At 35.5% G+C, this 13,615-nt stretch overlaps 1 protein-coding gene across 13 annotated transcripts in view; it reads right to left on the reverse strand.

Moving 5' to 3' along the window:
* Positions 1 to 13,615, reverse strand: part of ADGRV1 (adhesion G protein-coupled receptor V1) — a 602,786-nt gene that overhangs the window by 343,072 nt on the left and 246,099 nt on the right. For 9 of the 13 annotated variants that reach the window (XM_035291223.3, XM_035291222.3, XM_035291220.3 and 6 more), the window contains 4 exons: positions 13,314 to 13,431; positions 12,259 to 12,430; positions 6,662 to 6,904; positions 786 to 1,193 (listed from right to left, as the gene is read on the reverse strand). In XM_035291223.3, coding sequence (XP_035147114.2) covers positions 786 to 1,193; positions 6,662 to 6,904; positions 12,259 to 12,430; positions 13,314 to 13,431 — 941 coding nt within the window. Of the gene's footprint in view, positions 1 to 785; positions 1,194 to 3,221; positions 3,396 to 6,661; positions 6,905 to 12,258; positions 12,431 to 13,313; positions 13,432 to 13,615 lie in introns of those variants that run through there. The other 4 variants (XR_013532585.1, XR_013532586.1, XM_035291226.3 and 1 more) reach the window with 4 other exon arrangements.

Raw genomic sequence — 13,615 nt, forward strand, 5'->3', positions numbered from 1 at the left:
ATCTGAACTATGTAAGAGATGTAGTATTGTACAGTCATGTGTATGCACTCAAAACATTCAATTCTTGTATATAAATATATTGACAGGAAATATCTTGATAAGAAAGCCCAAAGTAAATCTTCAAAGAAGGCTTTTTAAAGTAATAATTTTAAAAATATCTTTCAAAATTTATATTCTTAGGCTCTCACATCTCCATTTAATATTATCATTTGCAGAGGTGTAAGTAAACAAGTTTAAAATAAAATCTGTTTTGTACAAGTCTATACCAAATTGAATGCCTGAAATTACCTGGTCATTTCTTAATTTTCCTTTTCTATGAAAGTTTTCAGTGCCCATGAGGACCAAAGAACAAGCAGAGGGTGATAATTCCTATTCCATGGCATTTAAACTGTAAGCACTATGCAGATAATCTAATTCAAGTCCTTTTTCTTGATGGGCTAAAAAAACTGAGGCTCAAACTCCAAAGATAATTGGCCAGTTAGAATCACAAAATGCCTAGTGCTTCCAACCTCTGGAGCCTTTTTTTCAGGCACTGGGCTGTCTTTACTACTGCACTAGATCATTCTCCAAGGCTAAGACTGAGATTTCCAAACAGGGCATCAGTCATACTGAAGTAAGAGGAAATTGTCAGATATGATGCATTCTATTCCTATGTTCATAAATCTAACTTCATCATGATTTCATAATAACCAATGTTATAAGAAAATGTGATTTTGGTTTTATTCGAGTTTTTAAATTAAAAAATTTCACTAAACATAGTGCTAATATTTGCAAGAACTTCTTACCTTTTCTATTAAATGCATCATGGCACTCAGTTGTTCATCTGTGTTTTCTGTGGCCACTTTCATGTTGATGGTATGGAGTACTCTGTTGAGAATATCATCATTCACGGGCTGATATAGCTGATCTGCAAGCCCCCAAATGGCCTGCGAATCTGCGTCAGAGACAAGAGTGACATTGGCAGTCCCATACACTTTATCAATTCTGGCACCACCTTTTGGGTAAAAAAGTACAATCTGGAAGCGTTTAGGAAAGGAATTTAAAGATCCTGTCTCTGGTGTTAGGATGACATCCAATACAGTGCTTCTCTGGCCAGGTTCAAAGACCAATGTGCCTTCAGTTATCACAAAATCCTTCCCAGAAATAGCTGGAGATATGATAGTACGACCAATTGTTTCAGCACTCCTCAACTCCTAGAAATTAAACAACACCATTTAAGTGAATCTATGACACCTCTGATCTCGTCCTAAGCAAATTCTTGTTTCTTAAACGAATTCAATTTCTCTTAAACAAACTGAAGGGCAATGATGACAACAGTACTACCTAAATATGGGGCTTTATACTTTTTCTAATCTTTTAAGATAAATTAGAGAGATAAATACATAATCTACAGTGATGAGATTAGGAAAGAGATGCCTTCAAATGGACCAAGGAAACAAATTAGACCGGAAATGTCACTCTTGCCTCCATCTCTCCAATTGTGAATGCAATAAAAATCATGCTTCGAATAACACATGCGCATCAAGGAGGTACCTGCACTCTCATGTGTGTTGCGACACTATTCACCACAGCCAAGATTTGGAAGCAATCAAAGTATCCACCAACAGGTGAATGAATATTGAAAATGTGGTACATACACACAAAGCAGTACTATTTAGCCATTAAAAAGAAGGAGATCCTGTAATTTGCAACAACATGGATGAAACTGGAGGTCATTATGTTATGTGAAATAAGCCATGCAGAGAACCACACACATTGCATGTTCTCACTTATTTGTGGGAGCTACAAATTGAAACAATTGAACTCATGAATATAGGGAGCAGAATGATAGCTATCAAAGACAGAAAAGGGTGGCGGCAGTGGGGTAGAGGGGGTTGAGGGAAGTTAGAAAGGTTAGTGAGTATAAAAAACAGCCAGATATAATGAATAAAATCTATTTGATAGCACAACAGGATGACTATAGTCAACAATAATTTACTGTACATTTAAAATAACTAAAAGAGTATAATTGAATTGTCTGTAACAAAAAGAAAGGATAAATTCTTGAGGTCATAAAGACCCCATTTACCCTGATGTGACTACTATGCATTGTATTCCTGTATCAAAATACCTCATTAACATATATAACTACAAAAATTAAAACTAAAAAAAAAAAACTGGTATTACGTACTGCCACAAACATTCTTTACTAAGCCCATAATCACAAGGTAGTATGTTTATTGGTCAGGGTCAGAATAGGGGGTGTGTGTGTGTGTGTGTGTGCGCACGCATTTAGTTTTGTGTGTGTGTGCCTGTATATATAGGGAGAGAAAGATTTATTATAACATAAGAAATTAGCTCATGCAGTTATGAAGGCTTGGAAGCTCAAGATCATCTGCAGGATGACTTCATAGGCTGGAGACCAAAGGAAGTCAATGGTTTACTTCCAGTTCAAGCTTGATGGCCTGAGAACTAGGAGAACCAATGGCGTAGTTCCAGTGCAAAGGCCAGCAGGCTTGAGTTCCAGGAAAAGCCAATGCTCCATTTTGAGTCCAAAGACTGGAAAAAGCCACTAATCTAATTCAAAACCTATCAGGCAGGAAGATTCTCTTCTACTTAAGGGAGGGCCGGCCTTTTTGTTCTATTCAGCACTTTGACTGATTGTATGAGGCTCATCCACATTATGAAGATAATCTGCTTTACTCTGTCTACCGATTTACATGTTAATCTCATTCCAAAAAAACTCTCACAGAAACACTCAGAATAATTTTTAACCAAATTTATGGGTACTCTGTGGTCCAGTCAAGTTGACAGATAAAATTAACCATTATAGTGGGGAAAACTAGAAATTACTAAAAATATATTGTTCCAAAAATAAGTGTCCTTTGTGAGTTATACACTAGTGACAGCATGTGTTTTGCAAAGAATAACTTATGAAGAATCTAGAAAAGAAATAAATAAATATGATAGAGACGCTGGCCTTCAGATTCTTCTTTTGGCAACTTCAATTCCCCTCTCATCTGAGCATATAAACTAATTTAAAATGTGTCTCAAATCTCTTTTTTTTAATTACATATATATATATATTTTTATTATACTTTAGATTCTGGGGTACATGTGCAGAACACACAGAATTGTTGCATAGGTACATACATAACAAAGTGGTTTGCTGACTTCATCCCCCTGTCACATATATCTGGTATTTCTCCCCATGTTATCCCTCCCCAACCTCTCTACCCACCACTGTCCATCCCCTAGTTCCCCTCAACAGATCCCAGTTTGTGATACTCCCCTCCCTGTGTCCATGGAGTTTTCATTGTTCAACACCCGCCTATGAGTGATAACATGTGGTGTCTGATTTTCTGTTCTTCTGTCAGTTTGCTGAGAATGATGGTTTCCAGATTCATCCCATGTCCCTACAAAGGAAACAAACTCTTCATTTTTTATGGCTGCATAGTATTCCATGGTGTATATGTCCTACATTTTCCTTGTCCAGTCTATCATTGATGGGCATTTGGGTTGATTCCAGGTCTTTGCTATCGTAAAGAGTGCATCAATTAACATACATGTGCATGTGTCTTTATAATAGAATGATTTATAATCCCTTGTATATATTTCCAGTAATGGGATTGCTGGGTGAAATGGAATTTCTATTTCTAGGTCCCTAAGGAATCGTCACACCATCTTCCACAATGTTTGAACTAATTTACGCTCACACCAACAGTGTAAAAATGTTCCTATTTCTCCACATCCTCTCCAGCATCTGTTGTCTCCAGATTTTTTAATGATCACCATTCTAACTGGTGTGAGATGCTATCTAAATGTGGTTTTGATTTGCATTTCTCTATGACCAGAACTTCCCCAACCTAGAAAGGCAGGCAAACATTCAAGTTCAGGAAATAAAGAGAACACCACAAAGATATTCCTCAAGAAGAGCAACCCTAAGGCACATAATCATCAGATTCACCAGGCTTGAAATGAATGAGAAAATGCTAAAGGCAGCCAGAGAGAAAGGGCAGGTTACCCACAAAGGGAAGTCCATCAAACTCACAGCTAATCTCTTGGCAGAAACCCTACAAGCCAGAAGAGAGTGGGGGCCAATATTCAACATCCTTAAAGAAAAGAACTTTCAACCTAGAATTTCATATCCAGCCAAACTAAGCTTCATAAGTGAAAGAGAAATAAAATCCTTTACAAACAAGCAATTGCTCAGAGATTTCGTCAACAGCAGGCCTGCCTTACAAGAGCTCCTGAAAGAAGCACTAAACATAGAAAGGAACAACCAGTACCAGCCACTCCAAAAACATACCAAATGGTTAAGAACATTCACACAATGAAGAAACTGCATCAACTAACAGGCAAAACAACCAGCTAGCATCAAAATGGCAGGATCAAATTCACACATAAGAATATTAACCTTAAATGTAAATGGGCTAAATGCCCCAATAAAAAGACACAGACTGGCAAATTAGATAAAAAGTCAAAACCCATTGGTGTGCTGTATTCAGGAAACCCATCTCACATGCAAGGATACACATAGGCTCAAAATAAAGGGATGGAGGAAGATTTACCAAGAAAATGGAGAGCAAAAAAAAGCAGGAGTTGCAATCCTAGTCTCTGATAAAATAGACTTTAAACCTACAGGGATCAAAAGAGACAAAGAAGAGCATTACATAATGGTAAAAGGATCAATGCATCAAGAAGAGCTAATGATCCTAAATACATATGCACCCAACATAGGAGCACCCAGATATATAAAGCAAGTTTTTAATGACCTACAAAGAGACTTAGACTCCCACACAGTTATAGTGGGAGACTTTAACACTCCACTGTCAATATTAGACAGATCAATGAGACAGAAAATTAACAGGAACTTGAACTCACACCTGGACCAAGCAAACCTAATAGACATCAACAGAACTCTCCACCCCAAATCCACAGAATATACATTCTTCTCAGCACCACATCACACCTACTCTAGAATTGACCACATAATTGGAAGTAAATCACTCCTCAGCAAATACAAAAGAACAGAAATTATAACAAACAGTCTCTCAGACCACAGTGCAATCAAATTAGAACTCAGGATTAAGAAACTAAATCAGAACCGTACAACTTCATGGAAACCGAACAACTGGCTTTTGAATATTGACTGGATAAACCATGAAATGAAGGCAGAAAAAAGATGTTTTTTGAAACCAACAAGAACGAAGACATAACGTACCAGAATCTCTGGGACACATTTAAAGCAGTGTCTAGAGGAAAATTTATAGCAATAAATGCCCACATGAGAAGTAAGGAAGGATCTAAAATTGACACCCTGTCATCAAAATTGAAAGAGCCAGAAGAGCAACAACCAAAAAACTCAAATCTCTTTTATCAGCTGTTTTCATCTCCAGTCCCCACTTCTTCCACTCTACAAAGTAGTAAGCTATGATGATGTACATTTCATGGGAAAAAAGAAAGAATGAAACAGACTTTCTATCTTAAATGTTCCAATAAAAAATACTGAAGTCTTTCTACTATAAATAACATATTTCTCTTTGTGCTCATATCACTTCAAGGCTATTTAGAATAGACTTTATTTCTAGGGTCTCATATAATAGGAAGTTTTCCTTTTGTTTGCTGAGCTGTGTACTCTGTCATAAAGATAAGTTTTACTGCCTGGCAAACTTCCAGAACAGCTTAATACCCACAGCTTGAGGCCTATTCTCTCATCGAGACTCATGTAACTGCTACAACATACTGGTCACACATATGTTATGTTTTATGCACAGAATGTCCTGTTTGTTTGAGTCACCCAATGGTGACACAACCAAGCAGATACTAAAGGGAACTTTTAATCAAATTATGAAATCTTAAGGCCCAAGAAGTCATCTGGTTTAAAATCTTGAAACATGGGAAATAGCAGAGCTCTCCAAGATAGCAGTTTTCAAATAGTGGGTTTCCTGAAGTTACATAAGGTAAGGGGAACAAAGAGAGGACTAAGGTGTGTCAGCTATAATCCTAACAATCATGCTTCAAGCAGAGTAGAGACACATTTTTGCTTTACTATATTAGAGTTTCACTGCTAAAACAAAGGCAAAAAATAAGGCTGAAAAGGTATATGGTATTGTTGGGGCCAAGCCCACAGTCTGGTAACTTAGTGTTATGCAGCATTGATCTTCTGAGTCCCCAGATAGCCACCTGCTCCCTGTCTTTTATCAGATGTCACCTAAGAGGATGGAAGTGAAAAAGTGGCAGTGAGGCTTCATAAATGCATGGATCTGAAGAAGTGTAAAGATCAGCTAGTGTTGGAGGTTCTGAAGAAGAAAATTTTCAACTGTTTTGGATACAAAACATAACAAGATCCTTACTTTCTACTGCCAGTCTTACATAGTTATATTCTGAAGAAATTATAACTCCTGAGAGATTTTATAAAACAGATTTATGTAAGATATTTTGCACTGTATAATCAATCTTGTCAAAAGAGAGAAAAAAGAAAAGTCTGTCATTTTAAAACATGATCTGTTACTGATGAGTGAAAAGCGGAGCTGTTTCAAGGAAAAAGCTTAATGTAATGAATAAAAAAGTAAATTATGATGTTATTCTCAGAAAATAATGTATGAGTTATTCCCTGTGTCATTATTCTTGCTGTAAAGAATAAAACCGTAACATGTATGAACATGTATTCCATGCTTACCTGGGTACTAAAGTTAACAGACACCATCAGTCCTGTCCCAGAATCTCTGGACACCTGCAAACTAATTAAAGTGGCCTTCTTGTGAGCCACTGCCAGCCGAGAACCCACAGAAAAATACACGAGGCTTTGAGATTCGTCACTTTGTAAGATTTTAATCTGTGCAAATCTGGCGCTGTTGTTTATTGCCGCTCCAGCAGTAACTTCATATAATTCCACAAAAAAATACACTTCAACCTGTGGTATCTGACAATCAGAAAAAAGGGAAAAAAAGAACTATTACTAACATATGTCTATCTGTAGATAGTTCTGATACTTTAAAAAGGTATCATTCATATATATTAGAGAAATATATCAATCTAGAGATATATTCTGTATAATTATGGAATTAAATTCTTACATTATCCTGACATGTGCTTTTTGGTCTTCCTTTAAAAATACATTTACTTTCTCTGGGCAAGCTTCTTACTAGAACATCGATGTCAGGAAACAATCTATGTATACTACGATCAGCAAAAGGATAAATTAAATGCATTCATACAACAAAACACTATAAAGTAGTTCAAAGGAATGAACTAATTCAGTATTTTTTAACACAGATGCATCATATAAAATGACAAGAAGTGAAAATATCAAGCTGTATAATATAATGATATATATAGAATGATACCATAAATGTAAAGTTAAAACTACACAAAGCTTACTATATTTTCTTAATAGATACATATTTATGGAAAGTTTTCTTTTTCAACTACCACACCCCGACAGCAGTTGCCTTGGGTGGAGGGCTTGGGTAGGGGACAGGGCAGGGAGTGTGGAGTTGGAGAATACTGGAGAGAGGGAAAAAATGGAGTTTCAGTTTCATAAAGTTTTATTTTTACTTATTTGTAAAGTGTTTTAAATAAATATAATCAATAAAATATTTATAATAGTCAAATCTGAAATTTACGTATTTTTTTAAATTACCCCAAACTCAGTATATAATCTAAATATAGGCAGCTGGGTATAGTTTGCTCGTGTTTCACCTTGGTTCCTTCTCGACAGTGTCAAATAGTTTATTTTCAAAAGCCTGAATTCAATTATATAACATATTGTCGATCACCTGTTTTTACTATTCATTCTTAACAAAATCATCTAAAAATCTTAGCAATATTTTTACCTTCCTGGCATAACTCAAAGGAGCTAAGCTGATGCCTTTACACCGCTAGTGACATTGTCTAATTTGATGTAATGTATCATTTTTATCTACCAGCAATGGCCATTATCTGTTTTTGTGATCATTTTAATGAAAATTATGTCATGAAATTATACAACGAATCCTTCAGAATTATCCAAATGTTAAAAGTACGTTATACCTTAGTCACACCATAAATAAACTTAATGTTTTGTTTTCTGAAGAAATATTTAGTTTTTTCTATAGCACATATTGTTCTTTACTATTGCTGATCAACTGTCAGTTGATACTGAAATACGGAAATAATTGTACTATTTCCACTTTTGAGAAACTATATTTGGCAAGTACAATAAACAAAAGCACTATCAAAGTGTAGTAACTCTATTAAAGAGCTAGTATTCCTTAATGGCCAGGCCAAGTGAGCTTGAATTCAAAGTAGTTTCTTGTAACTAAGGACTGAGGTATATTATATTTCAACAGAGACTTTGCTTTATTGTCCAGTAAACTATTCCTTTTTCACTGTGACTATGATTAGAACATTACTTATAGCCACCTACAATCAAACTAATTGTCATAATCTAAGTAAAGAATCATCTAAAATTGAACAATGTACAAGATGGGTGCCTACATATCATTAGACTAGTAACAAAAAATCTTTCAGTCTTAGAAAAAAACACTCTATCGAAACAATATTTCTGAAGTCTATTGAGAAATCAAGACTCGCAGATCATATATGAATCTCCCTAGACTCCTATAAATGACATAGACTTCATACGAGCCCAGTCCACGTATAATTCCCAGCAGGTTCTTTTGCTGGTTAGGTCAGAAGCACCCAAGGATAAATTTTTGCCCCAACTAGTATAAGATGATTTTTCCAGGAACCAGAACTGCTCAGCAATACAAAACCAAAGTAACAATGAAACAATACCTTACTTACTTAAATATTTTTTAAAACATTTGCAACAAATATGTAAACACTGAATGTAAACAGATTTTTATGGTTAAGCACATGCTTCCTAAGTTAATTGTTACCTTATACATTTTGCTAATATAGAATCATAAGATAAATCATCAAGAAAAGGGGAAATGGACTGAAATTCAAGAATTGAGTTCCGATCTTGGTCCAGTAATTGAATGAGCAAGTTACTTAAATTCTTCATAACTCAAAAGTGAAAGTATTGTAAAACCATAGAGATGATAATCTGAGATAGGACAGAGTCGAAAACTTTTGCGTGCCAATAGACTGGACTGAGGTGAGGGACACCACCATTAATGAGTGGTGTAATTCTTTGGATGTGTTTGTTGTGTCTGCAGTCTCTGTGACTCTTCCACCACTTGTGTTGATGTAGTTATTACTCAAGTTACTGCATTCCCTCAGGCTCCATCTCCATTTATTCTGAATAATCTCAACACTCACCATCTCTTATGAAGGGCCAACTCTGCTGAGAGCTGGGCTAAGAACTTCTCATTCATTATTTCCTTTATCTGCCTCACAGCCCTATTATTAACCCCATTAAACCTGTGAGGGTCAGGAAGGCTAAGCAAGGTGTCCTATGTCACCCAGCTAATTGGTAGAAGAGTTAAGATTTGAACCAAGGTCTTCCATTAACGGAAGTTCCCTAACACTTATACTGACTCCAGTGACTCCAAGAATAAGTTCAGTGTAACCAATGTCTTTCCTTTGACAAAAAAATGAAGATGGTGCTTAGGTCAAAAGTCTAGTAATAATTGGATTGTTCTATGAGGACCTCCAAATAATTTCTCAAAGCCCACTACAGAAGAATATGGCCACAGAACTTGTGTTGTTTATATCACTAGGTTTCAGTTTATCTGACATAAAAATAATTTGAACTGGATGAGTAATAAGTTCCCTTCTACTCATAAAGTGTTAAAATGTGTATCAAAAGTTCATAGTACTTTAAAAAATATTTTTTCATTTTCAGGAGAACAGAATCATCTTCCATCTTCTCTCTTTTTATATCCTCTTAATGAAACTAGAATGCATATTAACCTTGCTTGTACCTTGCCTTTTAATAGGTGAAAAGATAATGAGGGAAAAATGTCTTGAAAATTAGCTGCTTCTCAGAATGTAGAAGAAAACTCTATGATTTTAGTATTACATGTGAAAGAAAAAGAAGAGGTCTGACTAATTTTTTTCTCTTAACTGACTGAAACTATTTGATGATGGGCTCAGTAGCATTTCTCTAGTTAGGAAAAGGGAAAGATGTATATATATACACACAAATATATATTTAGCATCCCATGTATTGCATACAACATTCTCTTACCCCTTAATTACATGTTCTTCTTCAAGAAGGGCAAGCTCAGACGAAGCAGTCTTCCCTAACCCCATCTATACATTAACTTTCCTATTTCTCTTTATTCAGTTTGCCCAAGCCCACTTCTGATGGCTCTTCTCCTCTCTCTTCTTAGAATTACAAGGTTAACATCTACTGTATGAGACAGATGTTTAAAGTTGAGTGAGATCTTATTAGTATTCTAATTCAACAAAAATCCAATTTGAGATAAAATGCAGTTTTTAGTCATTCGTGTATGCAAAACATGTTTATGGAGGATAATAGGAGAGACACAGAGATGAATAAAACCATATTCTAATTTTTGAGCAGCTAACAGTCTATATAAATATGCATAAGTTTTAACACTGCATATAACTGATAACCTCCATAAGAAAGGTACAGATAATGTCTTGTAAATTTAGAGAATCAATTTCAACTAGGGGTTTCATGGGAGGCATCATGGAGAAAGTGGTATTTTGATTGAGAAAAGGCTATAGTTAAGAAATATAAGGGTTGGGCATCGTGACTCATGCCTGTAGTCCCAGCACATCGGGAGGCCAAGGCGGACGGATCACTTGAGGCTAGGAGTTTGAGACCAGCCTATCTGGTGAAACCCTGTCTCTACTGAAAATACAAAAATTAGCAGGGCATGGTAGAGTGAGGCTGAGGCCTGAGAATCACTTGAATCCAGGAGGCAAAGGCTGCAGTGAGCCGAGATCATGGCACTGTACTGCAGCCTGGGTGACAGAGCAAGACTATCTCAAAAAAGAATTTTGAAAAAAAGAAATGCAGGGTTGAGAGGGTTGATGGAAGCCTAAAAGTATTTGGAAGAAATGCATGAAGGAGGATTTAAATGTTTCAAGTAGAATACAGTAACTCTTCACTTAACAATGACAGGTTCTTGGAAACAGCAACTTTAAATGAAAGGACATACTGTGTGCAGTAGGAACTCAACTGTTGTTTATATCAATTAGTCAATGGTAAAATTGGTTTCATTATACAGCACATTGTTTCACATAAAGTTAGTTTCCAAGAGCCTATTGACAAGTGAAGTGAGGACATGGTATATGATTAAATGTCTTGAATACTGAAATTTCAGTTCCTCATTGTCAGTGTGACAGAAAATTTTAGTAGCTGATGATAACCCAACTCAAGAAAAGTGAAATACGATAACATGATATGTCAAATTACAAAAAAAAGAGTATGGATTCAAGACCTTAAAGAAAATATATTTTCTAGTGCTACCACTACCAAGGTGGCCACAATAGCAGCACATCTGCCCACATCAGCTTTCTGGCATAGTTCTAGTACATACATATAGATCTCTAAAATGCCTTCTGATCAAAGAAATCAAGTCCTTTGACACGAGTTGATTGACTGTCTTACTTAGGAAAAAAATCAAGACAGCTTTAGAACATATGTTATTGCTATAAAGCAAGTATGATTCCAGATATTTTAAAAGTAATACTGAAAAGACAAAGGACCAGCTTAATAAGACTATCAGTGGCCATGCCATGACTAGTTGAGTATCAAAAGAAAAACCACCAAGTAATAAAATTGTTTGAATTTGCATCTATTGTGGTACTAAAAGAGGAAATGTTATTATTATGCAAAAATAGGTAGTTAGGATGCAAGATAAATGTGATTCTAACAGTATATCCTTACTATTGTATTAATTTTAATGTGTAGAAGTTAACATATCAAGACACATATTTTATTAGGCATGTGTTCATTTATTAAGCAATAATACACTTTTTTTTTTCTTTGTGTGTAAGTAGGAAGGGATTAATAAAAAGAATTGTGAATAAGACATTTATTTCTGGAAAAAGGAAGAATTGCACCAAGAATAAAAATAAAGGAAAAAGTTAAACCTACATGATTGTTATTTTAGAATGGCAAGAAACAAACAAACAAAAAAGAAAAATGACAAGTTTATTTACAAAATTCCATAATGCGATCAAGCCCGTCTAAAGTCTGTTGTCAGCAAAGAGATTTAGACATTATGGCTAAGAAAGGCACAAAGAATCTCCACATCAACAATGAATAAGTTTCAATCATGGTTTTAAAGTGATTAATTATAAAGAAATATAATTAGAAGTTGACACTATTTGTGTCTCTTCATTTCTTACCTTCTCTGGTTTGAGTTCAATACTGATAAAGCATTTTGTTTGACCCGTTGTACAGGCTGTGGTCCCTGACACAGACTGAAGTTCCTCCAGCAGGTTTATCCCATCCTTCTGGAGCATGACGGCTGTTTTGTTAAGTGTGACTCGCCAAAACACCTTAACATCTTCAAAGGCCCTGTGAACGAGAAACCCACCCAATGCCTTAACAGAAGATGTTACCCTCGTGTCTAATGCAGTTTATTATCACTGTGCCAAATGGTACCTCTTCATCCAAAGTATAGCACTTACTTTACCACTGATGATGCTGAAAATGACCAATTTTCCTCACTACGGATAAGAAAATTAAGGCTCAGGGCTTACGTGGTTTTCTTTGACTACACCCTATTTAATAATGAATAAGTATCCAGATACTCTGAATATAGAATGTGAAACATATATTTTTCTATCTATTATGTCCAAAAAAATTTGAAAATGAAAATCATAGGGAGTTCCTAAAGGCAAGGAAACGTTCCTCATTTGTCTTTTAAAAAGAATTTTTCTAAAGAAACAACATTTCCACTCATAATGGTTGTTACTGTAAAATGGGACAAGGGAGACCTACATTCTCACAGACTATTTAGAGCCAAAATTGAAAATGTAATATACATGTGCATGTGTGCATATCAAGCACATATTTGTGATGAGCATTCAAAAATGCTACTATACAGTTTTAAGTTGCAAATAAAATTTTGGTACTCCAAGCTTTCCTCACAGGAAAATAGTATGTATGTAGAGTGAGCAGATAACAGTCAATATGATGAAGTGATGACCTATATAATCTGATTATCAGTATGGTACTTCTTGAAGTACAAAACACTCAAGGTAACCTTAAGTTATAATCAAAAACCAAGTATCATAATCACAGAATAAGAACTAGATTAATATCCAAAGACATGCCAAATTCCACACTACTTTCTTCTATCAACATCTTACCCTGCCTCTCCCACTGTATGAATTGAAATTGGATTTGTATAGACACCCAGGATGGTACATCTTCCATATACTCTCTATATACATACCTGTTTGGCTGTCTTGTGACAACAAGGTTCAGTCTTCTCCTATCAGCTCCTTCTCTGAGTTCCAGTCCACTCTGGGACTCCTCAGTGAATCCTATGATGCCATTGTGAAGGTCACTCCCTGAAAAGAAGAATGGAGGGCTATAATATAGTAAATAATTATTTTAAAGACTTCCCATGTTTCACTAATCTTGCCAGCTCAGATGGTTTAAAAGTGAGAAATTCACAAATGGTGGGGAAAGCTAGAATTGTTAAAAGATCTTTATTAAAAATAAACTAAACTATGATAACATCAAGGTGGCTAA

The sequence above is a fragment of the Callithrix jacchus genome, chromosome 2 (genome assembly GCF_049354715.1).
Source record: "Callithrix jacchus isolate 240 chromosome 2, calJac240_pri, whole genome shotgun sequence".
NCBI classification, from domain to species: Eukaryota; Metazoa; Chordata; class Mammalia; order Primates; family Cebidae; genus Callithrix; species Callithrix jacchus.